Below are 26,459 nucleotides of genomic sequence, written 5' to 3' on the forward strand. Positions count from 1 at the left end.
TGTTCAGGGTGCCTGCTGAGGTGCTCGGCTTCACCGGCCAGCTCTGAGCAGGCACACCCTGCTTCCACGTCACCGCCATCGTGCCCTGGTAGCACCACGGTCCCGTCCCATTCTCGTACGACAAATACAACTTAAGAGCCACATAAATCTGCCCGCTGTTAACAGTATCGTTTGTGGGGATGCATGCAGCTGTTCCAAATCTGTGCTACCACATCCTGTCTCCAAAAGCACAGGAGGAATTACAGTTCCCCAAACACCCCCAGGAATGGGAAAAGACTCTAGAGATAGCACTTCAACCTGCAGGGCTGAAAACACCTCATCTTCCCTGTTACAGAGACAGAATCATCACCTGGGGTTTTTTGCCTTACAGAAATTGCTATTAAAGGATCCAAATCCAGACCAGGCTAGCAAAAGTTTAGGAAGGTGAGGAAAAGAAGAATCAAGGAGGAAATATTTGATGAGCTCATGGTATCCTGAGAAACGCAGAGGGTGATCTAGGAACGAAGGACAGGAATCGAGGGGACAGCGGTGCCAAGTTTGGCACTGCAGGGGTGCCCAGCAGTGACACCGGAGCTGACGGGGCACCGGCAGTGGGTGGGAAAGGACCTGCAGCGTGACCCAGCCGGTTCCAGAAATGGAAAGAGATGCAAGAGCAGCTCCTGCAGGTAACGAACCAGCACAGGCTATGGAGGGAAGACTGCTCCTTCATAACTGCTCTTGCTGCCTTCTTCCCCCTCCCGAGAGCATTGTTGCACTCCGGCACCTGGACCCCGGGGCACCTCCCGCTGGAGATGCCCACCGGAGCCCTGCCACCACGCTTCCAGCGGGGCTGCAAAGCAGGAGCCGGGGGAGCTGAGCCGCTCGCGTGGAAGGGAAGAGCTGCCCAGTGGTGGCCCGTCAGGTCTGCACAAGCCGGGGCTCGCAGCACCATCAGGACCACAGCACAGAGCCTGTGCACACGCTTTTGTGTGTTAGTGGTTTGAGAACGGCCTAGTTACTGCCAGAGGAATCAGGAACTCCCAAGTTCGAATTCGGCAATGTAACGTCAAAAATACCGGGACTGACACCCATGGCAGCCTGACCCAGGCACCAGGGCATGGGGGACACAGGTGGGAGCTTTGGGGAGCCGCTGTCTGACACGAAAGCAAAGACCCCGGGGAGATGGGGCTGCCCACCAGCATGCAGCCCTCGTTGGCCAGTTCATGTCAAGCGGCTGCGCAGATGAATACCGCCGCAGAACAGGTCCCCAGGCGCAGCTGAGCCCCTGCCCAGCCCCGCTGCTCCCCAGTGCCTGGGCCAGGCCCGGGCGTGCCAGGGGGAGCAGGGAGCGCCAGCATTGCTGGCATCGCACCCGCGGCAGCACCGCCTGCCTGGGTTCCTCCGCGCCAGCCCGGATCGGGTGGGAGGAGCAGGGCTCCCCCAGCTCCCTCTGCTCCAGACCGTGAGGTCACCCCGATCTGGTTGCTGGGCCAGGAACCTTGGTGTACGGCGGCAGCGAGGAGAAGTGCCCCAGCCATGGGTCCTCAGGTAAGGCTCTGCTGGGCACGTCTGGCACAGGCATGCTGCACCCGGCTACCTTTCCTCTCCGGTTCAGAGCAGAGAGGATGCTGGCGGAGGCAGAGGATGCTCCCCAGGGAAGCTGCTTCCCCTCGCTGAGGCCGTTCGCTCCAAATGGGCTCGGACCTTCTGCCAGAGGGATCGCCTCCGGGACTGAGACAAGCGACGCCCCAACACAGCATTATGGATTTCCTTGGTAACCAGCGGGGCTGGGCTGGCAGTGAGTGGGCAGCACTTTGCACCCCGCTGCCTGCCTCTGCATCGCTCCCCAGGGGCACGGGAGAGGTCGCGTGAGAGCTCGGCCGAGCGGGAGAAGGGCAGGTGGTCAGCACACAGCTCCCGGGAGCGCGGAGATGAACCCCTCGCCCCGGGCACCATTTCCTCCTCAAGAAGCAGGGCTTTGGGCAATAATCCGGCCATTCGGGGCCCTTCGGGTATGCTCAGCTCCCACACTTGGCCAGCAGCAGCTTTACGTCTTCTCTGCGGTGGGAGTGAAAGGGACAGAATAAAATCCATCCCCTGCCGCAGCTCTGCTCGGGTCGCTGCAGGGCGCTGAGGCCGCCCAGCCCGAAGGTTTTTTGCAGCTGTGCCCGTTCTCTGCTCCGGTCTCACCTGGAGCCGGAGGCGGCAGCGTGGCTGTTCTTGTCCCGAAAGCCGAGGTCGATGGCAGCCCCGGGCAAGCCCCGCGAGCCCAGGCGGTGTCTGTCGGGTGAAAGTGGACGCGCTGGGTCCGGAGAAGAGGAGCGGGACCCAGGGCGTCCCTCCCTGCCTGACGGCCCCGGGAGCAGAGGAACAGCCCAGCCCCGCGCCCGACACCTCCGGCGATGCTCTGCCCCGTCCCCGCTTCAGAAACAGCGCGGATCCGTCGGGCTGGATTTGGCCCAGCTCCGGTCCGGGGGCAGCAGGCAGGTGCCGGGGGATCGCGGCTCGGGCCGGCCGGGGCCGGGCGGGGGCCTCCTCCCGCCGAGGGCTGCGGAGGGACCCCCGCTCCCCGCGGGGACGCCTCCCGGGCCGAGGCGCTGAGCTTCGGCAGCCGCAGAGCGGGACTCGCCCTGCCCGGCCCCGGCGGCCCCGCCGCGCCCCGCGGAGCCGGCTCAGCTCCCCTGCAGGACCGGCACCGGCACCATCGCCTGGGGGGAGCCGCCCGCCCCGCCGCCCGCCGCCGCCGGTGCAGGGGGCGCCGCCAGCCCCGAGCCTGCTCGCCGCGCCCCCCGTTCCTCCGCGCCGCCGCGCCCCGGGGCCGCCAGGGGGCGCCGCCGCCCGCCCCGGGACCGCGACCGCGACCGCGACCGCGACCGCCGCCGCGGGGGGGTGCGCGTGCGTGTGTCCGTGTGTCCGTGTGTGCCGTCCCGCTCCGCCCCGCGGGGCTCGGCGCCGGGGCTCGGCAGCGCGGGAGCGGCCCCGCCGCCGTTCCAGCCCGCCGGGCTGCCCTGGGGCCCGGCCGTGCCCGCAGCCCGGGCGGTGCCCGCAGCCCGGCTGCCCCCGCATCAACAACGCCAGAGCTCGGCACCGCCGGCGGCGGCCCCGGGTTACGGCCCCGCGTTACAGCCCCGAGCCGAGCCCTGCGGGGGTCAGCCCCGCCGCGCCGGGCGCTTCCAGCCCCGGCGGCAGGAGCGGCGTGAGCGGGATGGGGCAGGGGCAGGAGCTGGGGCAGGGGCTGGGGCAGGGGCAGGGGCAGGAGCTGGGGCAGCGGATGGGAAGGGCAGGGCCTGGGAAGGGCAGGGGCAGGGGCAGGAGCTGGGGCAGGGGCAGGAGCTGGGCAGGCAGCGGGGCTGCAGCACAGTTCCGTCTTGGCGGTCCGTGGGACAGGAGGTCTTTGGGGCTGCCTCTGTCCGAGAAGGGTTGGAGCCACAGGGGATGCAAGAGTAGAAGGGGCTGAAGCCAGGCTACGTGGGCACCTGCCGGTGCAGGTCGTGTGGGGCCTCGTCCGTCTGTCCCTCTCACTCCTGCTGGCCACAGGATGCGGGAATGGCTGCTTCCCTTCCCAGCTTTGGGATGCTGCTCCTGCTGTTGCTGCGGGACCCCAGCTCCGGTGAGTGACCCTTGACCCCTCAGGACCGCAGACCCTGCTGCGATGGAGCCATGCCCAAGGGTCTGTCCTGCTCTCAGCCCCTGCCGCCCGTGCGGGAGCGGGGCACGGCTGCAGAGGCAGAGAGCCCACTCCCAGGGCGTGGGCTGCCCTGCGCACTTGGGCATTGAGGGCCAGATCGGTGGGGTGGCGGGTGCTGGGGTAAAGAGGAGACCGAGCCACAGCTACAGCAGCGCACGTTTATGGGGCCTGGCCTGGCGCGTTGCGGGTAACAGGACACAGCGACATGCTGGGCACAGAGATCACGTAAGCTACGGGGGAGCTGGGTCCCGCGGGGCTGGCGCTGCCTTGGTCCAGCTCAGTGCCGGAATTGCGGCACCGCGGAGGGGATGCGGATGTCCTGCCCCTTCTCCAGCCGCCGCTCACAGTCAATCAGGTAGTTCACACCGTCTATCACCAGCTGCACCAGCTCCACCTGCACCAGGAGCACACGTCCTGACTGAGGGCTGTCCCGGAAGCCCCGCCAGCAAGGCACCCGGCCGGCCCCTCTGCGCGAAGGGCAGGCGCTGCCACCCCCAGTCCCCACGCGCTGGCCCCAGCACACAGCCCTGGAGCCGTTCGGGTGCCACGGGCCTGTCGTGCACACACGCTCCAGAACCTCCCTCCCCAAAAGCAGCTCTGCCCTGCACCCACCTCTGACTTCCCCAACCGGTCCAGGTTGGAGATGTCGAAGACACTGCCAGTAGCTGCGGTGTCCACACCACCTGTTCCACGCTTCTGTAGCCGGAGGTTCTCCAGGATCTTAGGGAAGCGGCTATCCTGGTGCCCAGAGATGGTGTCAGTGCTCAGCGGGACCATCAGCAAGGGAGTCAGGGCTCTGCAGCCGACTGCTCCCTGGGGCAGCCCTCCCGCCGCTCGCAGGACCCCGCCAGCGGGCTCGTAATCGCCACAGGGCGCCCTGCCCTGAGCAGAGCCAGGTGGACACCTGGGTCCCCGTCCCCTCCAGCCGCGGATGCAGGCGTGGGCTGGACCGTACGCTCCGCTTCCTCGGGGAACCTGGGCGAGGTCCAGGGCCGGGTCCCATGCAGTCCTGCACCTCCCACGTGGCTGGGCTCCCTGTGACCCGGCCGCCGGGGCTCCCCACAGCCCTGGCCTGGCTCCCCACAAAACTGGCCATGGTAATACCTTGCTGAGCAGTGGCAGCTTGATGTGGACGCCTGCTCGCAGCCCAGTGCCCAGGTTGGAGGGGCAGGTCAGGATGTAACCCAGCCGCTCGTTCCACATGAACTCCCAGCCTCGCTCCTGGATTAGCCGCTCCACCTGGGTTAGAGGCACAAGCAGCCGGTCAGCCCCCGGCTGTGGGGTGCCCAGCCCTCGGCACAGCAGCACCGCCCAGCCCCGGCCGAGCGCAAGGGCCAGCCCCGCAGTGGCCCCGCTTGCCCTGTCCGTCTGTCCGCCTATCTGCCTGTCCATGGGGCTGGCGCAGCAGGGGCTGGCGGGCGCTCACCTCCTTCAGGCCCCGACAGAACCGCTCAAAGACACGCTTCATGTTGCCACCCTTCTCCATGGAGATGACGCGCGTGTGGTCCTCCTCGTTGATCCAGATCAGGAAGGTCTTCTCGTTGTTGTGCCTAGGGACAGGGCAGCGTTCAGCTGTGCTGGCGGCTACAGCCACCTATGCCAGCCCCGACTGTGCCCCTTCTGCCCCCGTGACCATGGTGCCAGGGCTGCCCCGTGGTCCTGTGCCCGTGGGTGGGAGCGCATTGCCAGAGCACAGCCCGGCAGCAAGGCAGACAGCCAGGAGCTGCTCCTGGAGACGGGCCAGCGTTCATCCACACGCACCGCTGCGGGTGACGTGTCCTGGCTCCAGTGCCATGGGCGCAGGCAAGCACTCCCGGGGAGGAGCGGCGTGGTGCCAGCGTGGTGGCAACCCTGCCTGGACTGGGGACAGGACCACGGCTCCTGCACCGCGCAGGCAGCGGGAGGGGGCTGTGAGCGGTGGAGTGCACGTCGGGATGCTGGGTTAGGGGGTGGCTGGAGCTGGGGACCATGTGTGCTGTGGAGGTGTTTTCCATGAGGCTGCTATAAAGCCGCTGCGCCAGCGAGGGCGGCGTGGGCGAGTGCGTGTGCCGGCTGTCACTCCACGGGCGCATGGGATGCTGCGTGGGATGTGGCGTGGCTGTGCAGAGATGCCGGGAGGGAGCGGTAAGATGCAATTGTGGCAGGATAAGTTTGGGGGCAGACAGAGTGTGTAGAGGGCCGGGAGGAGCGCTGGGGATTGCCTGGGGAGCAGAAGGCAATTACAGGCTTTTGGCAGCCTAGAGTGCAAGGTGCTGCATATGGTGAGAGCGGGCAGGACCGAGAGCAGGCGCGGGCTCTGAAGTCCCACTTCTTCGGAGGACGCCATGGCTTGTGTATGGAGCGGCTGGCTGCTGGCTGCAGCGCACAGGGGCTCCCAGGTCAGGTGTGAGCAGGGAGAGCCCAGCTCCGTGTGCCCACAGAGCCTGGGGTGACTGTGGCCCCGGGGGGCCGGTGCCGCATGTGCCGGGGTCTGCGGTTCGGCGAGCACGGAGAACACAGGTGGCGAGGCTGGGGCAGCCGGACGGAGCAGCAGTGTCCCCTGCCTTTCTGCCCTGCTGACTGCCCGATGCCGGGGCAGATCCTCACCAGATCCCTCGGGCGTCAGGCCAGTCCCGGGCCATTCCTGCTGCCGTCAGGAGCGGGGACACCGGCTTGTCGAAGAGGAAGTGGTCCTGGAGGGAGGCAGAGTGCGAGGGCTCGCCAGGGCTGCACGGCTGGCGACACGACACCCTGTCTCACTGGTCCCAGCCTGCTGTGCAGCCGATGCACCGCGGCTGTCCCAGGTGGGAGAAGCTCGCCTGCTGTCCCCACCGATGGGCAGGAGTCCCTGCCTTCCTGGCCAGGGGGGCAGAAGGCTGCTGGCGCACAGCCCACCCCGTACCAGGGGCTGGCGGGGCACCGGCTGTGCGCCATGAGCCCACCTTCCCCTGGGCATGGGCAGGGACAAGGGCTGAGAGCTGGAGGGGGCCATGAGCTGCGGGGGCTGTGTTCAGCAAGCTCCCTCCTCCCCTGGCTCGGGAGGGCTGAGCAGCCCCGTGAGCACCCTCTGCACCGCGGGGCGGCCTCGCTGGGGAAGGGGGTCCTGGTCCCACAGGGCAGCAGGGCTGGGAAAGAAGGATACGGCCCCCCTGAGAGGCAATGCTGGGAAAGGGGTCCTGCTCTGCGGGCACCCGGGGTGGCTGGCCGGGAGCTGCACCAACTCACATCAATAAGCTGCTGTTGCTCCTTCTCTGTCATCTCGCTGAGGCGGTAGTACCGGCCTGCCAGGTCTCCGGTGAGGCCGTTCAGCGCGTCCACGGCCACCTTCTCCACCTCCCGCCGCTCAGCCCGGGTGCAGGCTGGCGGCAGGCTCAGCCCGCGGATGCTGCGCCCCGTCCGGACTCGGGACGAGAGCACGTAGCGCTCATCGAAGTGGCCAAACTTTATCTGGAACAGACATGAGCCGTGGGGTGCTTACGGGGCAGCGCTGGTGCTGGCAGGGGCCCTGTCCCCCCGAGGCCCAGGAAAGGGCCCCTGTGCACAGCACCGCTGCCCGGCTCGCGCACCTTGCTGGCGTCCAGGTCTGTGACGTGCTTCATGGTGCGGGGGTTGTATCCGTTGTGCCGCTCCTGAATCACGGGGTCAAACAGGTCAGCAAACACCTGGAAGCAAGCGGGATGATGTGCAGCACTGCAGACCCAGCACCCCACGAAGCCCCTGCCACAAGCTTGGCACAGTCCCGCTGCCAGTGTGGGGGACGTGGCAGCAGGGGGGCCGCAGAGGGTGGCTGGGGCCATGGCGCATCCTGCAATGCAATGGCAATCCACGGGGCCAATGCTGCCCGGGCAAGTAGGGCTCAGGGGCGAGGAGGAGGAGGTTGCAGGACTCTAGGAAGAGCTGATCTGAAGGAGCCCTGTGTCCCACAGGGACACGCTGGGGCTGGGGCTGGCCGAGGGGCCCCTCCAGCTGCCTGGGCTGGGTAGGAGGAGTGGGCAGCAACAGCCCAGGCTGCTGGATGTACCGCCGGTACTGGGACTCCTCTGGCAACTGCAGGCACCCTGGAGAGCCTGGAGCATGGCAGGGCTCCGGCCGCCACTCACCTCGTAGGTTTCCTCATCGCCAGCTACCATGCCCACAGTCTTGATGAAGGGGTGGCCGGGGTTGTCGACACCTGTCTGGATGCACTGGTCCAGGGTCCAGCCATTTGGGGTTGCTTTGTCACAGAGCCTGGCATAGATGGCTGGCGTCAGGTTGCTGGCCATGCAGTTGTTGTGCTTCCGCAGGTCGGGGTACTCAGCACTGTGGGAGGAGAGACTGGTGAGCCCTTCGGGGCCAGGGGACCCCAGCACTTGTGCCCTTGCCCCACAGAGACCCTCAGGGCAGGTGTGGGCAGGGGAGCTCCAGGGAGGGAGGTCAAGCTGCTCTGCTTGTCCACACCGGCAAAGGCCAGGTGGGAGCGGGAAGGCAGTCACTGGCATCACACAGCGAGGGCAGAGAGCAGCCCGAGCTGAGGGCCGACATTGCCACAAGGACAAGAGTCCACGAGCAAATCTGGATCGGTTGTTAGGGTGTGGCTCCTTATCAGCCACGTACCAGGGCCCCGGGGTGGGGAGAGCTTGCCGGGCGAGCAGCGGCAGCCACGTCAGCCACAGCTCCGTGCTGGGGCATGGGCAGCTGGCGGGAGCCTGTGCGCTGAGCTGCCGGGGCGGCTGGGCCGTGGAGGGGGGGTCTCACTCCCCTTCTCCTCCCTGGGGCTGCCCCGGTGCCAGCGCAAACGGAGGGTGGCTGCTCCCACTCCCCTCCTGCCCAGCACTGGGGTCTGCCTGTGCAGCGAGCGGGGAGGCAGGGCACGCAGCCCGCGGGGCCCTGGCGTGTCCGGCCCCTGGGCGCCAGCCGGGTGCCACGACCCCCGTCCCTCCGCCCCCCAGATGCCGTGGGGCAGGAGATTGGTTGACCCCAATCTGCAGCCGGTGGGAACCGCGCTGCTGTGGCGGAGTTTATTGTATTAGGGGGATGCTTTCCTCTAATCAGCTTAGCGGGAGGCCGTCGCTTGACCTCATTCCCACTTTAGCCAGGCTTTGCGCTGGTTCTGCGCTCACGGGGGGATTGGCAGGGCAGGACCCCGGCAGCGCTCTCCTCGGTCAGATCCCTCCTGCTGGGAGGTGGTGCCTCCTCTTGCCTCGGTGGGACAGGACTGGCACTTGTCAGCCCAGGCAACCTGGCCAGTGGCCAGAGGGGGTCCGGCAGCCCTGGGGACACCTGATCCTCTCCCAGGAGGGGTACTGCCTTGGGGGGGGTTCCATGTGGTAGAAGAGGAGCTGGGGCTAGTGCAGGTCTGGGTCAGTGGGAGCAACAGCCGGCCACCACCGCCAGCAGCGAGCCCTGGCACCATTCTGGCGCCCAGGTCCTGCTCCTGGGCTGAGCGTCTGCACAGGGTGCTGGGTCTGGCTGCCAGCACCCAGCCCCCGTGCTGCAATGCAGCGTGCTGTCGCTGCCGCCGCCTCCACCCCTGCATCTGCGGGCCAAGGAACGTGCGTTGGCCCTTCGCCTACAGCTTGGCTACTGCTTGTGGCTTCCTGTGCTTTGCAGAAAGAAAGGGCGGTAGGGCTTACATTGTCTGCTCTGCGTAGGGAAGAACTCGGCTCCAGCCTGGACCAGGCGTTTGCCCCAGGCAGGAGCTGGTCCCAGGCCGTGCAGGCTGAGGGCTGCTCCCCCAGCCCACACACATAACTGTGCCCTGTTGAGATGCTCCAGTTCAGAGGCGGACTCGTCGTATCTGGGATGCAGCCTGCCCCAGCCTCCCCCACTGCTCCTGCCGTCAGCTGGCTGCTGACCCACGTCTCCCCAGGGAGAGACACTGGTAAAAAGCATTTGCTGATCAGAATGGGAGACTTGGACAAGTTCCTCCCCTGCCCCCAGCACTGCTAGTGCCACCCGGCACGCCAGGACCACAGCCTGCCTGCTCTGCTTTCCACTCGTGTCAGCGGGCGATGTCCAGGGAGCCATCGAAGGGTGCTAAGGGAAGCCAGCTTACTGCCAGTAAGCAGAAGACTGCTGGAGGTTTAAGCATGCTGTCTGCCACGGACAGTCCGTACCTTTACCGAAGTGTTCAGAGAGGCCCAAACCCTGCGACTCCGGCGCCTGCCTGCAGGGTCTGCGCCTGCTGCAGTGCTGATTTAGCTCCTGGCCCAACACACCCTCCACCAGAACAGCCCTGAGTCACAGCCAGCAAATCCGGAGAATCTCTCTTCAGCCTTTCTAGAGCACCCGAACTAAGCCGGGTGGTGCCAGGATCGGCCGGCGATGCAGGGATGAAGGTGCTGAACGCCCAGCACTGTGCTCGCAAGCAGGGCCCTGCAGAGCTGCAGGGGAGACTGCCTGTTCCTGCAGCCCGGGCTGCGTCCCGGGGCTGGCGAGGGAGGGCTCAGGGGGCGGGCGCCGCGCTCCCGCCGCGCTCCCCTGGGTGTGCGGGTGTCCTCTGCCACAGGCACGAAAGTGACACTGCATTTGGCCTTACTGGGGCTGCCTTGGCCCCTTGGGTTTGGTCCCCAAAGCTGGTTTTTAAATTGTGACCCTTTGTTCCCCGCGCCACGCGGCTGAGCGATGGGGTGGGCTCCCCGCTCCAGCTCCCCCCCGGCTCCCCAGCCGCAGAGGCTGGAAGTGTCCTCAGTGGAAGGTGGACGTCTGCCAGGAGCGTGACTCGGCGCGGGCACTGTGCTACCACCCGCGCCGTCCCGCGAGGCAGCTCGGCGCTGCTGTCCTGCCTGCGACCGCGGGCTGCGGCTGCCTGCAGCAGCTGCCCTCTCTGCCCTTGCGCGAGGGGGTGCTTCACCCAGGACGAGACCTGCTTGGCGCTCGGCAGGTATTATCAGTCCCTTTATGGACTGGGAAGCCTCTCTGGGAGCGGAGCCCCCTGCGTCTCCCCGCGGCTCTTCACCGCTAGCCCAGCAGCCTCCAGTGCCCTTCCTGGCGTCACCAGCTCTGCGGTGCCCAGGCCGATGGCAGCCCCTGCCGCGTGCGGCCTCTGGGGAGGCGTGGGGGGCGCGTGGGGCGAGCGGCGCGGACCCCGCGCGGTGGCGGCGGGCGGGAGGAGCGGGGTGCTGGCAGGTTGCTGCAGGCAGCGCGGCTTGTTTACGCAGGGAGGAGGGGGCTCGGGCTTTATGCGGAGACGCTTTGGCGGGGAGCCCCGGCACGACCGTCCAGGCGCCGCGCCGTGCCTCGTGTGGGACCGCGCCTGGCAGCGGGCACAGCCGTGCCCCTGTCTCCTCTGGGGGGGTGCCCTCGCCCCTCCCCAGCGTGGCCATTTGCGCTGCGGTGCCTCTGGCAGGCGGCTGCGGAGTGCCGCTCAGAGCCCTCAAGGCTGTTGCCAATGTCTCTCGTTATTTAACTTACAGACTAGAGGAGCAAAACCCCCCAGCAGGCTGACTCGCCCCCGCAGAGCGGGATGCTGCGGCTCACCCGTGGGGCTCTGCCCAGGCCCTTTCCAAGTGTCAGCACCGTCACAAAACTGTTCCCAGCCGAACAGACCCTCCCGGGAAGCTCATTTTAGAGCTTCTCAGCCACATCCCCTGCCTTGATTTCATCCCCTCCTCCAGACCCACCTCAGCCCCCTCCGTCCCACAGAGGGTGCCTGGCTGCTCCCCCAGCCCTCTCCTTGTTTTCAGCATCAACGTTCCGACTGCCGTTTTTCCCCAGCCACCGATCCTGCCACAGCAACGCCTTTGCAGCACGGCCAGCTCGGCCCCTGCCCCTGGCCGCAACAGGGACACAGCCAGCGTTTCGTGCGTGCCCAGGTTCAGCGGGGCAGGCCAGCTCTCCCCGGGCACGGCGCCCTCGCCCGCAGGAGCGGGACACGGGCAGAGCGCCTGCCTTTCTCACGCCAGCCAGCAGCTCTCACGGGTCCCGGTGTTTTTCCCTCACCATCCTCACTCGGTGAAGACTTGATGTCTGTGGCCCTGCCGTTGTTCAGAAAGCTTGAAAATACAGCCCTCTTGGGAGATGAATGAACAGTAACATCCAGCCTCCATCATTCTTCAAACCCACTGTTTCCCTCCCCTCGTTTCTGTGGCCTGACCCAGCACGTCTGAGCCCCCAGCCGGCTCTCAGCTTTCTGCACGAGCAGGGCTCTCAGCCTGCAATGCAGCGCCGCGCCGCTCTCTAACTGCACGGTGTTTGGTGCAGGGATCACAGCAGCCGCATGTGTTTGGAGCAGTAACGTGCTGCCTCCTTCCCCACTCCGCTCCTTCGCTGCGCGCAGTCTCTGCCGGCATCAGGATGGGGAGGAAAACCCGCTCCTCGCTTTCCTGACCTGCCTCTGAGCTGTGCCAGGCCGAGCAGCCGGTGCCGGCGCAAGGCAGAAGGACCGGCTGGTGGCCGCCACGTCCCTGTCCCTCTCCCCTCCCGGCCCTCGTAAGGCACAGGCAGCTCCCGCCTCCAGCCCCCATCTTGTGCCCTGGCCCTCCATGCTCCAGAGGCCAGGCAGCACGGGCAGGCCCTGCCTGCACCTCTCCCGGCCTCGCGGCCCCCGCTTCCTTATCGCTCCGGCAAGCGGCGGTGAGCGGAGCGGTGGCAACGCCTCCGCCCGCGGCAGCGAAGCTCCTGGCCCTCCTGGGGCCCGGCCGGGCTCCCCGGGGCAGCCCTTGGCCACGAGCGGTTTGGAGGGGGAGTGACACGAGACCTTCTGTGCCGGAGCCTGACCTCAGCACCGCTCCGCAGCTGCGACACTGATCTGGCTTAAGGGATCAGGCACGGGTTGTGCGAATGGGGCCAGCGGCCCTGGCAGAGCCAGCGTTACCCCAAAAGCACCCCTAAGCCAGGCCACGGCCGTGCACGCGCCCGCCTGGCCCGGCCCCGTGCCCGCCTCCCAGGAGTCCCGATAGCACACCTCGGCGCCCACCTTCATCCAAAACTTGCCCGCAGGCTGGGGGCCTCAGCACCTGCGGCCCCCTCCAGTTCTCCCTTTAAACACTGCCCCTGAGGTGGACGAGCGAGGACCTGCCAGGAAAGCTTTTCTTCTAAAGAGAGAAGTCCCCGTCCCGCAGGCCGGCGCGTGGGAAGACTGGTACAGCCAGATGGGCTCGGGCCAGGGGCGGCCGCCAGCCCCCGGGGCCGTCGAGGAGCCTCTGCCCGCTCGCACCCCGGCTCTCGCAGCCGGAGCTCCTGGGAGTTTGGCCAGGAGGAGAAAATGAGCCCTTTGCTCCGTCCCGTGCCCACCAGGACACGGGCAAGGGCTCCCTGGCTCCCCCGACTCCCGGGCCGAGCCCGCGCCGCGTCCCCCCCGCCAGGCTGCCCTGGCCCCCGACGCCCCCAGCCCCCTCCGGTGCCCCCGGACCCGCCCTGCCGCCGGCGCTTGCCCCCTCCCGCCGCCGCCTGCCCCGGGCTGCCGGCACGGCGGCTGGTCCCGGTGCCCCGCCACCGCCCAGGGCGGCGGCAGTCCCGGGGCTACCAGCCCGGACCGCCGCCGGCGGGAACCGGCCCCCGGGCTCGGGGGGGGCGCCCGGGGAGGCCCCGCAGCCCGCACGGCCCCCGCTCGGTGCGGTCCGGTGGCGGGGCCCCGCGGCAGCCCGGCCGGCGCGGGAGGGCCCAGCCCAGCCCCGGGGAGCCGGGCCCCGCCGGTCCCCGCGGCTCCGCGCCCAGCGCCCCGGCGCGGCGGTCGGGGAGGCCGGGCTGGGCGCGGAGGCTCCGCCGTGGCGGCGCCGGTGCCCTTGGGCGCGGGGCGGCGGGGCCCGAGGCGGGGCGGCCCCGTCCAACGCGGCCGAGCCCCCGCCGCCGCGGGGCCCCGGGGCCGGCGCGGGCTCGGTCCCCGGTCGCCCCGGTCGCCCCCGCCCGCCGCCGAGCAGCGCCCGCCCCGCCGCCCCCGTGAGCCGCCCCGGGCCCCCCGCTCGTGCGCCCCGGTACCTGGGCGGGTAGCGCCGCCGCTGCCGGTCGCCCGCGCTGACCGAGTCCCGGGCGAGGAGGAAGCCGGCGGCGAGGGAGCCGGCGCCCACCATGGCCAGGAGGCCGGCGGAGCGGCGGGCGGAGAGGGCGCGGGCGAAGGTGCTGGCCATCGCGGAGCGGCGGAGCGAGCGCGGCGGGGCCGGAGGGCGGGCGGGATGGGGACGGGAACGGAATGGCAACGGGAACGGCAGCGGCGGCGGCAGGGCGCGCGGGGGGCGGGGAGCCGGCCGGCACGGGGGGGCCGCAACGGCAACGGCACCGCCACCTGCGCGCCCGCCCCGCCCCGCCCCGCCCCGCCCGCCGCCTTCAGCACCGCGCGCCGGACAGCGCCGGAGGGGTGGCGGCGCCCGGGCCCGGCCCGGCCCGGCCCGGCACGGCACGGCACGGCACGGCGCAACCCGGCCCGCGGCGGCGAGGGCGCGGCCGGGGCAAAGTCCGCGGAGCCGGCAGCGGCGGGGCGCGGACCCCGGGGGCGGCGGTTGTGGTTCCCGACGGCCCGGAGCGCGCGCGGGAGGCGGCCCGGGGTGGGCGGCGGGGCCGGCTCTCGGCGGCCCGGCCCGGCGCGGCGCGGCGCGGGCGGCGGCCACCGGGTCCTCCCGCCGCGCTCCGCGCCGCTGCCCGGCGCCGGGCGCTCCCTCCGCGGCCCCCGCACGCCGGGACGGGGCGGTCGGCCCGCGCACCGCCGTGCCCGCGGCTCCGGCGGGGCCGCACCGGCGGGGCAGGGAGCGCGCCGCGTACCGCCGCCGCGGACCCCGCGGGACGGCAGCGGCGGCACGCGCCGCCCGGGGCCGCGCCGCTCCGGCGCACCGGGAGCGGCCGCCCGGCACGGCCGCGCCTCGCGCCCGCCGGGTCCCGCGGGGCGGGGGCGGCCCGCGCGGCGCCGTTGCCGTGGTAACGCGGGACTCGGCGGCGCCGCCGGTGCCCGGCGCCGGGCCCGCGCCCCACGTGCGCGCGGCAGGCCCGCCCGCGCAGCGCCCCCCGCCGCCGCCGCCAGGGGCCGCCACGCCGCGCCCGCCCGGTGCCGGGCGGCCCGCCCCCCTCCCCGCCGATTGGCTGGCTGCGGCCGTCAGCGGGCCGCGATTGGCCGCCGGCGGCGCCGGCCGCGCAGGGTGCGCTCGGAGGCCGCAGGTGAGCGGAGGGAAATGGCGGCGCCCGGCGTGGCGCCCCCTGCTGCCGCCGGCGGGGTGCCGGGGCGGCCCCGGGGCGCCGGGCCCGGGGCGGGGCGGGGGGCAGGCGGCGCCGGGCCGGGGAAGGGAGCCGAAGCGAAGCGAAGCGAAGCGAAGGGGGGCGGCGGGGCGGCCGGCTGGCCGCGCCGCTGCTGGGCCCGGTTCGTCGGGGGCGCCGGGTAGGTGGCCCTTGCCGTCCGCCGCGGGGCTGCTCCGGCCGCCCGCGCCCCGCCGCCCGCCCGAGGCGCCCGGCCTCCCCCGGCGCGGCCTGCCCCTCGGCACCGAGCGCGGCGCGGGAGCCGCGGGCCGGGCCGGGCGCCGTGCGCGGCGCGGCGGCGGGCTCTGCCCGGGAAGGCCGGGGCGGCGGCTGGAACCGGCAGGGCTGGGCGGGCCCGGCGGCCCCACCCGGCCGCTGCGGGCTCCGCCGGGGAGCGGGCGCCCCGCGGGGCCGCGGCGCCTTGGCCTCGCCGCGGCCGTGCCGGTGCCGCCGGGCCTAGCGGCGCCGCTGCGTCCCCCGGGCGCGGCCCGCCGGTGCTCGGCTGCCCGCTCGGACCGGCCGGGCCCCGGGCGCTGCCCCCGGCGGAGGAGCCGCCCTCCCGCCGCGCCGCTTCCCCCGGCCGCCCGAGCCGAGCCGGCCCGGTTTGTGTCTGCGAGGGGGACGGGGAGAGCGGCCGCGGTTCCCGCGCTAATAAACCGCTGTTACCGGTTACGGACTCAGAAATTCCGACGCCGTGAAATTTCACACGTACCGACCGCATAAATCCCATTAAAAAACCTCATTGAAACCAGTCTCCTGAGACAAGAACTGCGCTGGCTGCTGCAGCTGCTAGGTGAGCCGCCTAACGCTTGCTCAGACGCAGGAGGGATAAGCCGGGAGGTTTTTACTAAGTTTGCAAACGGCGCTGTCTAGCAGCAGGAGCGCCTGGTCAGGAAGCGTGCCGCGTTTCCACGTCGCTGTGCTCTGTCTGGGTTTGAAGGCGTTGGTAGGTGCGGAGGTACCGAAAGCGCTGCTCGGACAGGCGGAACCGCGGGCTCGGAAGCGTGACTCCGGCGTCCTGGCTGCGAACGCGCTGAACTTCCGCGTTGGTGGGACATGGAGAGCTTTCTCTGATACGCCATGTCCAAATAGCTCTTAATAATTAACTCCAGAATAGGTGTTCTTTTTCTTCTGAAGCAATTAAATGCCTATGATAAGAGTACAGCTTTCACCTTTTGTACCTACGTGTGTAATTAACCTTAATGCAAATAGCCCTTGTGACAATGGGAGCAGCGCTTTGGGCAAAGGTGCTCACTGGCCAGGCGTGCAAAGGTACTTCGCTGATCAAGGCCTGAACTCTCAGGGTCGGCTTTGTTTTGTTTGTTTGGGTTGGTTGTTGGTTTTTAGTGCCCACAGCAGTTTCAGGTAGTTCAGTATGCGTTTCCAGCATTAGTATTTTAAAATGCAGCTATGTGTATTCTTAAAGGTTACAGTCCTGCAGCTACTCGACCTGGCTTAAATCGGGCTGTGGGTCCACAAGCTAAATCATCCTCGCAGGCTGCCTGCACGCAGCGGTACCCTGTCCTCCTCGGGCCTCCCCCGATGTTCCCCCGGGCTGCGCCGGCCTCGGGCCCGCTCCTAGAGCTGCCTCTTCTGCCGCCCGCGGCTGCTGCCGCCAGCGCTGTGATCAGCCGTGTCTGGTTGCTGCGAGCCTTCTCCTTCAGCCCTCCGCCGTAGGGACCGCGCTTCCGAATCGTGCATCCACACCTATAACAGGCTTTGTTTAAAAAATGAAACAAAAAAACCAACACCCAAAGCCGCTCTTCCAGTGGTTAATGCCACACTGAGTACAAAGTTAATACAAGGCCTGATCGTACCTTCTTCTCTCTTAAATTTCTGGTGCCTCAGCAGTGGGGCATAAAGAATAAGGCTTTGCTCTGTGAACATCCTTACCTGAACAGTGCCGGAATGACCTGCCGCGGAACTGGGAAACAACTTACAATCTCATTTCTTATCGCTAATACGGGGTAGTCTAGGGAGCTGAATTTGGCCCAGGACGCTTAGAGGCAAGGTCTACGTCTCAGTTTCAGGCTGTTTGTCAGCAGGTTCTGAGTGCGTTGGGTGATTACGGTGACCTTCGGTGTGATCGTGTAGCAGCAGGTCACGGCTGCCCTTCTTGGAAGAGAGCGCCAGAACGTCTGTAGCTGTAGTGGCTGGTGTGTACGTCCCGTGTGTCTGTGACGGGACCAGCAAGCCGGAATATTCCGTGCTCAGAGCCAGAACCGTCTTCTCCTTTTTCGTGTGTGTGCCAGAGCCGTGTTAATGCTTTTGTCTCTCTTGGACAATACAGCCAGCAGCATTAACTCAACACTTACTTTCCTTGCTGCGATCAGTGAAAGGTGAGACCTGTAGCACTCTCGGCAAGCGGGGACTGGCCTGAATGCGTGACCTCCAGGAGCAGTTAGCTCAGGAAGCAGTGAGAACGATGCAGAACCATCAGCATCGCGTACTGTCGGCGCCTTGAATAGCTCTAGGCTTGAAGAAAAGAGGTAACAGTGCGGTGGTGGTGTGGGCTGAGCGCCGTACAGGAGCCTCACTGGTACCGTTTCTGTAGGGGAAGCTGCCACCCTCCTGGCCTACAAGCTCTTTGGTAGCCCAGCACTAGAGCTGATTCAGGCATGGTGGCAAAACCTCACGTTATTAGCCGTTGATACCAGCACAGAGCTCCGCTTGCCTGTTTCCCTTTAAGAGCAACAGCCCGTCTGAGTTTTAGATGCCTTAGTTATGCCTGTAGCTAAAAGTTCTGTTTCATCAAGAGTCTGTAGCCTCTCTTGGTATAAATCTAGTCAGATAAGGGACCTACTTTAAAGAGAAACTTGAAAAAGGTTTTGGTTATACCCTCTTCCTTTCCCCACACCAGAAACAACCTGAGATCGTGAGGCTTTCCCTGTTAACACAAGGGGGTGCCTGATGCGTCAGTGGCCATCGGCTTCAGTGAGGCTCTAGGTTTTTACATGGTTCGAGTATGGCATGTCACGGCCTCTAGAAATAGCTGCCGAGCAAGGCAGAGGCTTTTTTTCTGGGATAGGAGCAGGAACGTAGAGAAGTCATTGCTTTCTTAGTCCTTAGGGCAAAGGTTTTCCTGCTCCTTGATCTGTTTCTTCCAGGAGGGAGGGGAGAGCAAGGGATTGGAGAAAACAACCCTCCTCCTCTTCTTGCATGGTTTACTTCATTAAATCACCAGCCATCAAGCTGACAGTGTACTTGCTAAGGTCCCGTTCTGTGCTGGCGTGCTGAGGCGGCAGGGCACAGGAATGAAAACGGTTCCTGAGCATGTCAGGAATCCTGCTCTTGTCCTCGTGTGGAAATAGTAGGGCTATATGGAGCACAGAGTAAAATGCCTGTGTAGCCTGGTCTGCCAGCGCTGTTGCTCCCGCTAGCAGAGAGCACTGGTGGGGAATTACAGCTTTAACTCTCGCTGATCGGGACGCTTTTCTGCACCGGGCGTGCGCTGTGCCTCAAGGTTTGCGCGGGAGCAGGCAGCGCTGGGCTTGGTGCGCGAGCGGAAGGCCGGCGTGAGCTGGGAGTCGGGTGGAGGAGATCGTCCTTGCTGCGGTAGGTGCAAAGTCCGGGCTTGCTGTGTCGCCGCTCTGTTTTCTGTTGGGTTGGTGTCGGCTTCCCCAGTAGCTGCGGCGCTGTCAAACCAGTGCCTGGTAGTGTGGGTCTGGGACCTTGTCCGGTGCGCTTCTGCTCCAGCACTTTCTCTGAGTGCTTACATCTCCTGTCCTTTCTGGGAGCGTGCAGCCTTTCTGCGTGGAGACATGCTTTATTTTTACCCTTATTTCCAAGGGGATTTCACGAGCAGCTGGATTGCTCTGTGTGTTTGTTTCTTTTGCCCGTTCCCAGCCTGGTGGAATGGATTAAGGCAGTCTCCTTCCCTTGTTGCTGGCGAAGGGATTCTCGCCTACCGTGAAACCGTGCTGGCAGCAGGCTGATGGCGTTTGGGCGTGCTTCCTCTGCTCGGTGAAGAGCTGCCAGAGGACTGGGAACTGACAGCTGTCTGTGGCAGCGTGGTCTCCTACGGTGTGCCGGCTGTAAGGGAAGGCATGCTGAAAAGAGGAGAAAATACCGTAACTCTCAGTCTGGGAATGCTGGAAATCATGTGAGAGCATGAGAAGCAGCAGTAGAGAGTGTCTCATGTCCATTTTTAGGAAGTACTTAGTAACATGAGGTGTTCACAACATCCTCTTCTCAAGGTTGCACTTGGTTATGTGGAAGGAGTGCTTTTCACCACTTTATAGTTGGGGAAAACGCAGTAAAGGGCAACCGCTTGGCATTTATGTACGTGCAGCTGTGGTCAGAGGTGAACAGCTGTGTCCTTGGTGTGCACAGGTCATGCGTACTGTGTATTCAGACTGTCACTTCTGCGGCAGACAGTGCTGCTATTGTAGGTGACAGTGCAAGGCACTCCTTTCCTGGTGTTTATAAAGCATAGCTTGTATCCCGATAATCGACTTCCCTGGTCACAGAGTAAATCAGAGCCAGCTTGCAAACCCAGAAGCCCTGAGCTGCAACCCAAACTGTTGCTGATGCTTCCTCTGTGTCCTCTTTCCCCGCCAAAGAGTTGTTGCTTCTTCCTTTTCCCTCCTCCCTGCAAACTCATGCACCTCTCAAACTGGTCTCTCTGTTACTGTAGGTCTTCTTGAGCTGAAAGGATGAAAATTGGCGATTGGAAAGTCACCGTCCTAAGCTTCATCCTAACTTCTGGGGTCCAAGTTGATGTCTTTGGGTGTACGAGGCTGCGAGAGTGTCCGCTGTCCCCTCCCATGATTTAGACAGCGGCTTGGAGCATGCATCATTGTAAGGTTTACATGATTTCAGCACTGGTGGTGACACTGTCCCTTTCCCAGTCGGTGCAAAGGGGTTAATTTAAATCGGTCCCGAATCCCATCCCGGATCCAAGGGTCTCTTGGGTCTCTCATCCATCCAAGGATCCAAGACCCACCCCAAGGGTCTCTTCCTGCTCCCTCCTTTTGTCCCTGGGCTCTCTCATGCCAGATCAGTCCCTGCCCTCCCCACCATCACCCGCTTCCAGTAGCGCAGCCGGCCCCTGGCTCGCCCTGCGTCTGACCTTCTCTATCCCTTTTTGCACGCTGTGATTCCAGAGCGGGATGGTCGGCCACCGAAGCTGCAATGTCGTCCCTGACGACCTCCAGTGAGGGAGAGAACTCCACTCCCCGGTTTGTTGTCGGTTCCAGGGATGATGAGACAGACTTTCTGGGATCAAACATGAAGACAGATGAAACTGATTTCTTTGAAGATGATGAAGAGGAGGAGTCGGTAAGGAGGTCCCGGCGTTCTGGGTTGGAGCATCCGGGCAGAATTCCTGGGTCTCAGCCAGGGTTTGCGCGGTTGCTGCTGAGGCCGCGGGCAGTCAGGACTTCAGGGGATGTGGCACCGGGCTGTGTGGCACAGCCCTGGGGAACAGCAATGTCGTTTCTGCCAGGACGTATTGCGTTGTCATGCTGCCATACTCGCTGCCTCGTGCTGCAGCAGATCCTGGCCTTTTTGCTTGCAGGTCTTTTTCAGGTACAATAGCAGATTTCTTTTCCCTAGCAACTTAACCCTGACACTCCTGTAAACCTTTCTGTTTCACCAGGGAAATTGTTGAGGAAAACTCTGGGAACTGTGAAAAGGGCAAAGGTGTGTCTGCAGAAAGGAAGCATTGATTCTTTTCTGTAACCTCCAGGAGCAGGATGCAGAAAGGAGACTGATCTCCAGCTCCTGACTGCTTTTGGCCCCTGTTCAGTGTTATATTAAATGTTACATTTGCTGTTCTGCACGTGGGCCTTGGACGCTGCAGGGACATTGCTGCTGGCTGTGCGAATTGCTGGGGCCATACGCCGGTGCAGCGGTCATTTCCATTGCCTCTGCACCCCGAGTCTCCATTGCAAGGGGGCTGTTGACCTAGGAGCCCTCATGGGCTTCCTTCAGACCCATGCAGTGCTGCGCACCTTGATGCTCAGCGAGGAGCTATTTATCAGGTGTGTTCTGAAGTCTCAGCTTAGAGTTTGAAGCCACAATTGCTTGTGCTGGGTAACCCGCAGTCCTGTGCGTATCGCTTCAGATGATCTCACTGTGTTTCATCTTGCTTGGGCCAGAACTAATCTGTCAGGAAAACATCCAGTCTGGGGTTTCTAGACAATGATGGAAGGTCCACTACAAACCTTAGCCTGTTCCTCTGTTACGGTTACCGACGCTTTTTGAATGCACACCTTCTCTCTTGACTTACTCAGCTTAACTTTGTCCCACTGGATCTTGTACCTTTGTCAGATATATGGAAGAGCACGTGGTACTGTTTCTCTTCTACTCATAGCTACTTACTGTTGTAATCTCCCCTTCGTTTTCTCTCAGATAAGACAAACAGAATGAGCTCCTGGACTTTTTTGCTATAAAACATTTGCGGCTCTTCTCTGAGCCTGCCTAAGTCCACCAACTGTCTTGGTGAGTTATGGGCCAGAGAACAAGATGTGGGTTTCCAGTCCCTGCTGCTTGTTCAGGTGCCAGATATTTATTTCTGACCTTAGCACTAGTGCCCAGTACAAGGAGGAGGTACATACTGCCTGGCAAAGAAGCGGTTGTTTTGGGCTGCTCCTTAATGATGTCCCGCAGTGGACTCTAGGGGAAGCTGGGAGTGAGTATGGGTTCGAGTCTAGCAAGAGCTGCGAGTGCGTAAGGTTGGGAGAAAATCCCTTGTTTGTTCTGCACGGCTGCGTTTCTACACTGTTATAGTTTAAATTCAGTAAAGTAGTTGTCCCTGTACTAAACTGATCTTTATCTTCCCTTAGCCACCTGAACGGCAGATTGTGGTTGGAATCTGTGCCATGACCAAAAAGTCCAAGTCAAAGCCCATGACACAGATTCTGGAGCGTCTGTGCAAGTTTGAGTATATCACAGTGGTGATTATGGGGGAAGACGTTATTCTGAATGAACCGGTGGAGAACTGGCCCTCTTGTGACTGCCTGATATCGTTCCACTCCAAAGGTAAAAAGTCTGTGGCAGGCCTTAGCCTGCTTGAGATCTGGGCAAGGGAGCTGCACTCATTCTCCCCCCCACCCCCCACCCCTGTGTTTCAGGATTCCCCCTGGATAAAGCAGTTGCTTATGCCAAGCTGTGCAAGCCGTTTCTGATTAATGACCTTGATATGCAGTATTATATCCAGGACAGGTAGGTGTCTGTGATCCACTAAAGCCCCTTCCCTCTTCTTCTGTCCGATTCCTCTCCTCAGCATGCTGTGCAAACTTTGTCTTCCTGGCCACAAGCAAAGTGAGGTGGGGAGGAAGGGGACCTTAGCAGTGGCTTTTAGGGGTTGTTTCTCCAAAACATGGAGAGGAATAGATTTGGGGGTAAAACCGTTGAGACTTGGCATGTTTCATTTTCTGGTGCAAATGTCTGGTAAGGAATGGCTAGGTGAAGGAGGACGTGGAAGAGCGGTCTCAGAACGAGACTGCCACGACTAAGACAAAAAGACTAGTCTCCGAGTAGGAGAGACAAGGGATGGGGTTCTGGGACAGAAATTGGGAGCAAGGCCAGGTCAGATCCTGAGGAGAGTGTGTTGGTCAGACACTTCAAGAGGCTTCTCGGTCAGCTCTTGGTGGAGGCCACCAGCAGTCACGTACTTCAGCGCGCCCAGCCAGACTGCTTCGGCTGTGTGTGGGTAGAGCTCGTACCAGACCCCAGCACTCCTGCCGTGTCTTGGGGTTGTGAGTGCTGTTCCTGCGGGTGCTGACAGGCACCCCAAGGTGTAACTCTAGTGAAAGAGTTGCAGTTTCCCCCCTGACGGAGGGTGAAAAGAGGCTCTGCTGCATCTGCCTGGCCTGGGTGTTGGGCAGCTTAGCGTGACAGGGCACCCTTCGAGAGGGCAGATCTGGGTACATGGCGTGTGCTGGGTGTGTTGCTGTGGATGGGGCATGTGCTAGTAAATGAGCATCCATGTTTAGGCCAGGTAGAGATTTACTCTGGGACATCTCTGTCCAGAGTAGGACTGAGGCGTGCCCCATAGCCTGTAGGTCTTATCTGGAGAATGTGCTGAGAAGTGTTTGCACTCTGTCTTGAGGCTTTTTTGTGTTCATTTGACTTTGTTCTTCATCAGTGGGAGTGAAGCCTTTCCCTTGGCATGTACTGGGGACCTTCTAGACTCTCCTGACACTTTTTCTGTCCTCTACAGGCGTGAAGTGTATCGGATCCTTCAAGAAGAGGGAATAGACTTGCCCCGCTATGCTGTGCTCAATCGAGACCCTGATAGACCAGAAGGTCAGTGTCCAGGCTCTACTGAAAGCCATTTTCATGTACTCTGCTGTTTAAGATATTCTGCAGAGAACAGGCACTAATAATCAGTTTGAAGAGGCCCAATTCACAAGTCTGTTGTTTTTTGCAGACAAAGGTCCCAGCAGCAAAGCTGGCTGACTGGCTGGGGCTGAAGGGCTTCGGCGCTGCACTAGGGCTGTCTCACCCTTTCCTAACGTGCTGCTGCTGTGCTTTGTCTTCAGAGTGCAACTTGGTGGAAGGAGAGGACCATGTGGAAGTAAACGGAGCTGTTTTCCCAAAGCCATTTGTAGAGAAGCCAGTCAGTGCTGAAGACCATAATGTGTATATTTACTACCCGACGTCAGCAGGTGGGGGCAGCCAGCGGCTCTTTCGGAAGGTGAGGAGGGGGACTCCAGTTTTGGTGTTGGAACCAACAGATCTGTGGCTCTGAGACCCATGGGGCTTCAGGAGGGAGTGTTGGGGCCGGTGACGGGGAAAGGAAGGTTGTGTGTTGGGGAAATCTGGATCTCCTTAGAACTTCTAGTTCAACCCCCTCTACCTGGGAATTGAAGACATATTTTAGTGGTAGTCTGACTTCGCCTTCCCCATCCTCTGTTTGACCTGTGTCCTGTCTAGTAGTCATGGAGAACTGTGGCCCTTATTGAATTGCGTGCTGTTTTTTCCAGATCACTTCCTCAGTTTATCAAGATGATTTTGTTTTTTTTTTTTAAACTTATGTTCCTGTCCTTTAACATCATTGTTGCCCTTCTCAGCTTAATGTAGCTTGCAAATGTGATAAATGCAGTATTTATTCCTAGATTCCACAGGGAATCTGCCCTTACTCACTTCCTCCGCGTTGCCAGCGAACAGTTAATAGCTGTGATATATCTTTTTTTCAACCAGTTATGCATCTGCCATTAATAGTCTTAAAATGATTGTTTCCTTGGCTAACATACAGGCATGCCACTTGAGGTTGTATCCAAAGCCTCACTAAAAATGAAAACAACATCATCCTCTGTCCATAAGATCAGTCAACTGTCCTAGAAGGAAGTGAAGTTAAATTGCTCTGCTTATCACCTGTCATCATTTATGTTCATTTGCTTATTAGCTAGGCTCCGTACTTTCTCTATTTTTCTTTCTATACTTTTCTTTATCCACTGTTTTTTGTTCCCTATCCTTGTAGTGACTGGAGTCAACCTAATGGCCTGTAATAACTTTTCCTGTGTTTAAAGCCTGGAAAAGGACATACCTACTGTCTGTGTTTTGGAGTCTCTTTTGTCTGCCATAAATAAGTGTGCTGTAATAGCTGGGGGTTCTGAGAGGCATTCTGCTAATTCTCTACACATGGGGTGAAACTTAGGCTTTTTGTTCTTCCGCCTAAGAAAAGGAGCCCCACGCTCTCCCCTGAGGTGTTTGTTCTGCGCTTTCAGATTGGCAGCCGGAGTAGCGTGTACTCCCCAGAGAGCAGCGTGAGGAAGACAGGCTCGTACATTTATGAGGAGTTCATGCCTACAGATGGCACCGATGTAAAGGTAAGGAAAAGCCTGGAATAGCTCCTTCCTTCCCCAGACCTGGGATGGCTGAAGGTTGGGCAGTCCTGCTTAGTCCTACTTAGATTCTGGAGTGTTTGTTTAAGCTGTGAGATGCTGACTGTGCAGCTTGGATCCCAGAGCGGGGAGCGGGTGTTCTGTAGGTCGTAACAGGAGGAATGCGTGGGAGCATCTGATCTGCTCTCTGTGTCTGCAGTACAAATACCTTCTGGGAGCTGCAGTTAATCTAGGTGGTTATCTCAGGTGTAACTATTTCTCTTCCCAGGTGTACACTGTTGGGCCGGACTATGCCCATGCAGAGGCTCGCAAATCCCCTGCTTTGGATGGGAAGGTTGAACGGGACAGTGAAGGGAAAGAAATCCGTTACCCGGTCATGCTCACTGCCATGGAGAAGCTAGTCGCCCGGAAAGTCTGTGTAGCCTTTAAGGTCTGTTTTTTCTCTCCTATGTAAGCAGGATAATCCATGAATGTGTGATTTGAACCTCGGTCAGTGTTAAAGCTGGAGCTCTGTTACCCCGATGTGTCTCTGGTGTGGCGGTCTTCCACGCCTGATGCCAGTTGCCGTCTCTGCGGGCTGGGTGCAGCTGGTCCTGCTGGCCACGGCAGTTTACTGGTCTGAAATGACTGGGAAGGCAGGAGGGCCTGCAGCAAATGCCCTCTGTGCTGGCAGGTGGCTGGTGTCCAGCATTTAATACCAGATTCTGAGCATGCTGCTGTCCTTCTGACCTGCGCTCGTCCCACCCTTGCTGTTTCCTAGTTGTGTTTGTGTGGAAAGCTTGGTCTTCTTTTATTCTGGGGTTTGGTTTTTTTTGGTTCTGTTTTTGATCTGGCTTTGGTGCACATTTGTGTTCTATTTTACAGGTCGGTAGAGTGAGTGTGTGAGTCTCGGTGTGGTTACATGACATGTTCAGCAATGTCAGCAGAAGAAGCACTTGGCTACTTGTTCCTGCCCCCACTGCAATCTGCAACCCATGCAGTGGTGCTGATACAGCTGTGGGCTTGTTCTGCCTTGTAGCCTTTTCCACATAGTGATGGATGTCTTTGCCTGCACCACTTATTGTCTGTACTTGCCAGTCTGGTTCAAAACGGTTGGATTTAGAGGCAAGAGCAGGAGAACCAGGAGCTGCTCTGTCTTAAGCCTTTAGAGCTCAGGGAGGTAGGGGACGGCCCTGACGGCTTAATCCGGGGGCTTGTGGGTTGGGCCTTTTGATAGAGCTGTGAGGGTGTATCTCTAAAGGGCCTGCGACTGCTGGCTAGTGGCTGTATTTTCACACTTCTTCAAGGCTCACGAGGTAGGCACAGAGCGGACGGCTGCAGCCCCAGTGGAGCCGGACTGGGCAGCGTAGGCTGGGTCTGTGTGCGCGCCCCGCTTGGCTGGGCAGCCCTGTCCCCTTGCTGCGCTGCCCCACAGCGCGCCTGAGTCCCGCGTCCTCTGCTTCCTCCTGCAGCAAACTGTGTGCGGGTTCGACCTCCTGCGGGCAAACGGCCACTCTTTTGTTTGCGATGTGAACGGCTTCAGTTTTGTGAAGAACTCTATGAAGTATTACGATGACTGTGCCAAAATCCTCGGGTATGTAAAAGTAAAGTTTTGATAGCGGGTGCGGTAACGCATAGTAAAGTAAAATGAATATGGAGTCCTGATCAGTATGTCGGAGCAGTCTGCAGGTGGTTCATATGGGGACATTTGTTCAGCAGGTGAAGGCTTGGCTCTGGGAGGAATGAGTCAATTATTTTTAGCCCCTGGAGCTCCTGCCTGCATTGGCATTAGCCATCTCTGTCTACAGCGAGGTGTATCTTACAGGGCTTTTCACTGGATGCTAAGCCCAGCTGCGGTATTGGTGATGTGAGGGAAATTGGTGTCCCTTTGGGGTGCCCTA

At 62.4% G+C, this 26,459-nt stretch overlaps 2 protein-coding genes across 10 annotated transcripts in view; one reads left to right on the forward strand and one right to left on the reverse strand.

Moving 5' to 3' along the window:
- Window positions 1-3,811: 3,811 nt before the first annotated feature.
- On the reverse strand, window positions 3,812-15,619 carry CKMT1A (creatine kinase, mitochondrial 1A). 2 transcript variants are annotated; one of them, XM_087744876.1, is made up of 9 exons: window positions 15,498-15,619; window positions 7,747-7,945; window positions 7,213-7,308; window positions 6,872-7,093; window positions 6,254-6,339; window positions 5,094-5,217; window positions 4,772-4,906; window positions 4,280-4,405; window positions 3,812-4,061 (listed from the first exon to the last, which is right to left on the reverse strand). In XM_087744876.1, exons 2-9 carry the CDS (start codon window positions 7,906-7,908, stop codon window positions 3,945-3,947), a joined length of 1,068 nt encoding a protein of 355 aa, XP_087601002.1. In that variant the 5' UTR covers window positions 7,909-7,945; window positions 15,498-15,619; the 3' UTR covers window positions 3,812-3,944. The 2 variants fall into 2 exon arrangements, with proteins under 2 accessions (XP_087601002.1, XP_087601001.1); XM_087744875.1 differs by lacking the exon at window positions 15,498-15,619 and adding an exon at window positions 13,544-13,758.
- The window catches only part of PPIP5K1 (diphosphoinositol pentakisphosphate kinase 1), a 51,510-nt gene continuing 39,664 nt past the window's right edge, over window positions 14,614-26,459 (forward strand). For 5 of the 8 annotated variants that reach the window (XM_087744866.1, XM_087744870.1, XM_087744871.1 and 2 more), the window contains exons 1-10: window positions 17,998-18,340; window positions 19,422-19,585; window positions 19,891-20,065; window positions 21,574-21,769; window positions 21,862-21,952; window positions 22,953-23,038; window positions 23,275-23,429; window positions 24,463-24,564; window positions 24,848-25,009; window positions 26,031-26,152. In XM_087744866.1, the coding sequence (XP_087600992.1) occupies window positions 19,919-20,065; window positions 21,574-21,769; window positions 21,862-21,952; window positions 22,953-23,038; window positions 23,275-23,429; window positions 24,463-24,564; window positions 24,848-25,009; window positions 26,031-26,152 (1,061 nt within the window). In that variant the 5' untranslated portion in view covers window positions 17,998-18,340; window positions 19,422-19,585; window positions 19,891-19,918. Of the gene's footprint in view, window positions 14,711-14,907; window positions 14,928-15,450; window positions 15,579-17,997; window positions 18,341-19,421; window positions 19,586-19,890; window positions 20,066-21,573; window positions 21,770-21,861; window positions 21,953-22,952; window positions 23,039-23,274; window positions 23,430-24,462; window positions 24,565-24,847; window positions 25,010-26,030; window positions 26,153-26,459 lie in introns of those variants that run through there. The other 3 variants (XM_087744867.1, XM_087744869.1, XM_087744868.1) reach the window with 3 other exon arrangements.

The sequence above is a fragment of the Nipponia nippon genome, unplaced genomic scaffold (genome assembly GCF_047370975.1).
Source record: "Nipponia nippon isolate SJK-2023a ecotype South Korea unplaced genomic scaffold, ASM4737097v1 scaffold_9, whole genome shotgun sequence".
Lineage (NCBI taxonomy): Eukaryota > Metazoa > Chordata > Aves > Pelecaniformes > Threskiornithidae > Nipponia > Nipponia nippon.

Bases quoted from the DNA above. Each gene is read 5' to 3' on its own strand.
- CKMT1A (XM_087744875.1), bottom strand. From the start codon at position 13,692: ATGGCCAGCACCTTCGCCCGCGCCCTCTCCGCCCGCCGCTCCGCCGGC. The intron at 5,218-6,253 runs GTGAGGATCTGC...CCCTGTCCCTAG, and splicing joins CCTGACGCCCGAGGGATCTG to GCACAACAACGAGAAGACCT. The intron at 4,406-4,771 runs GTATTACCATGG...TCTGGGCACCAG, and splicing joins AGCTGCCACTGCTCAGCAAG to GATAGCCGCTTCCCTAAGAT.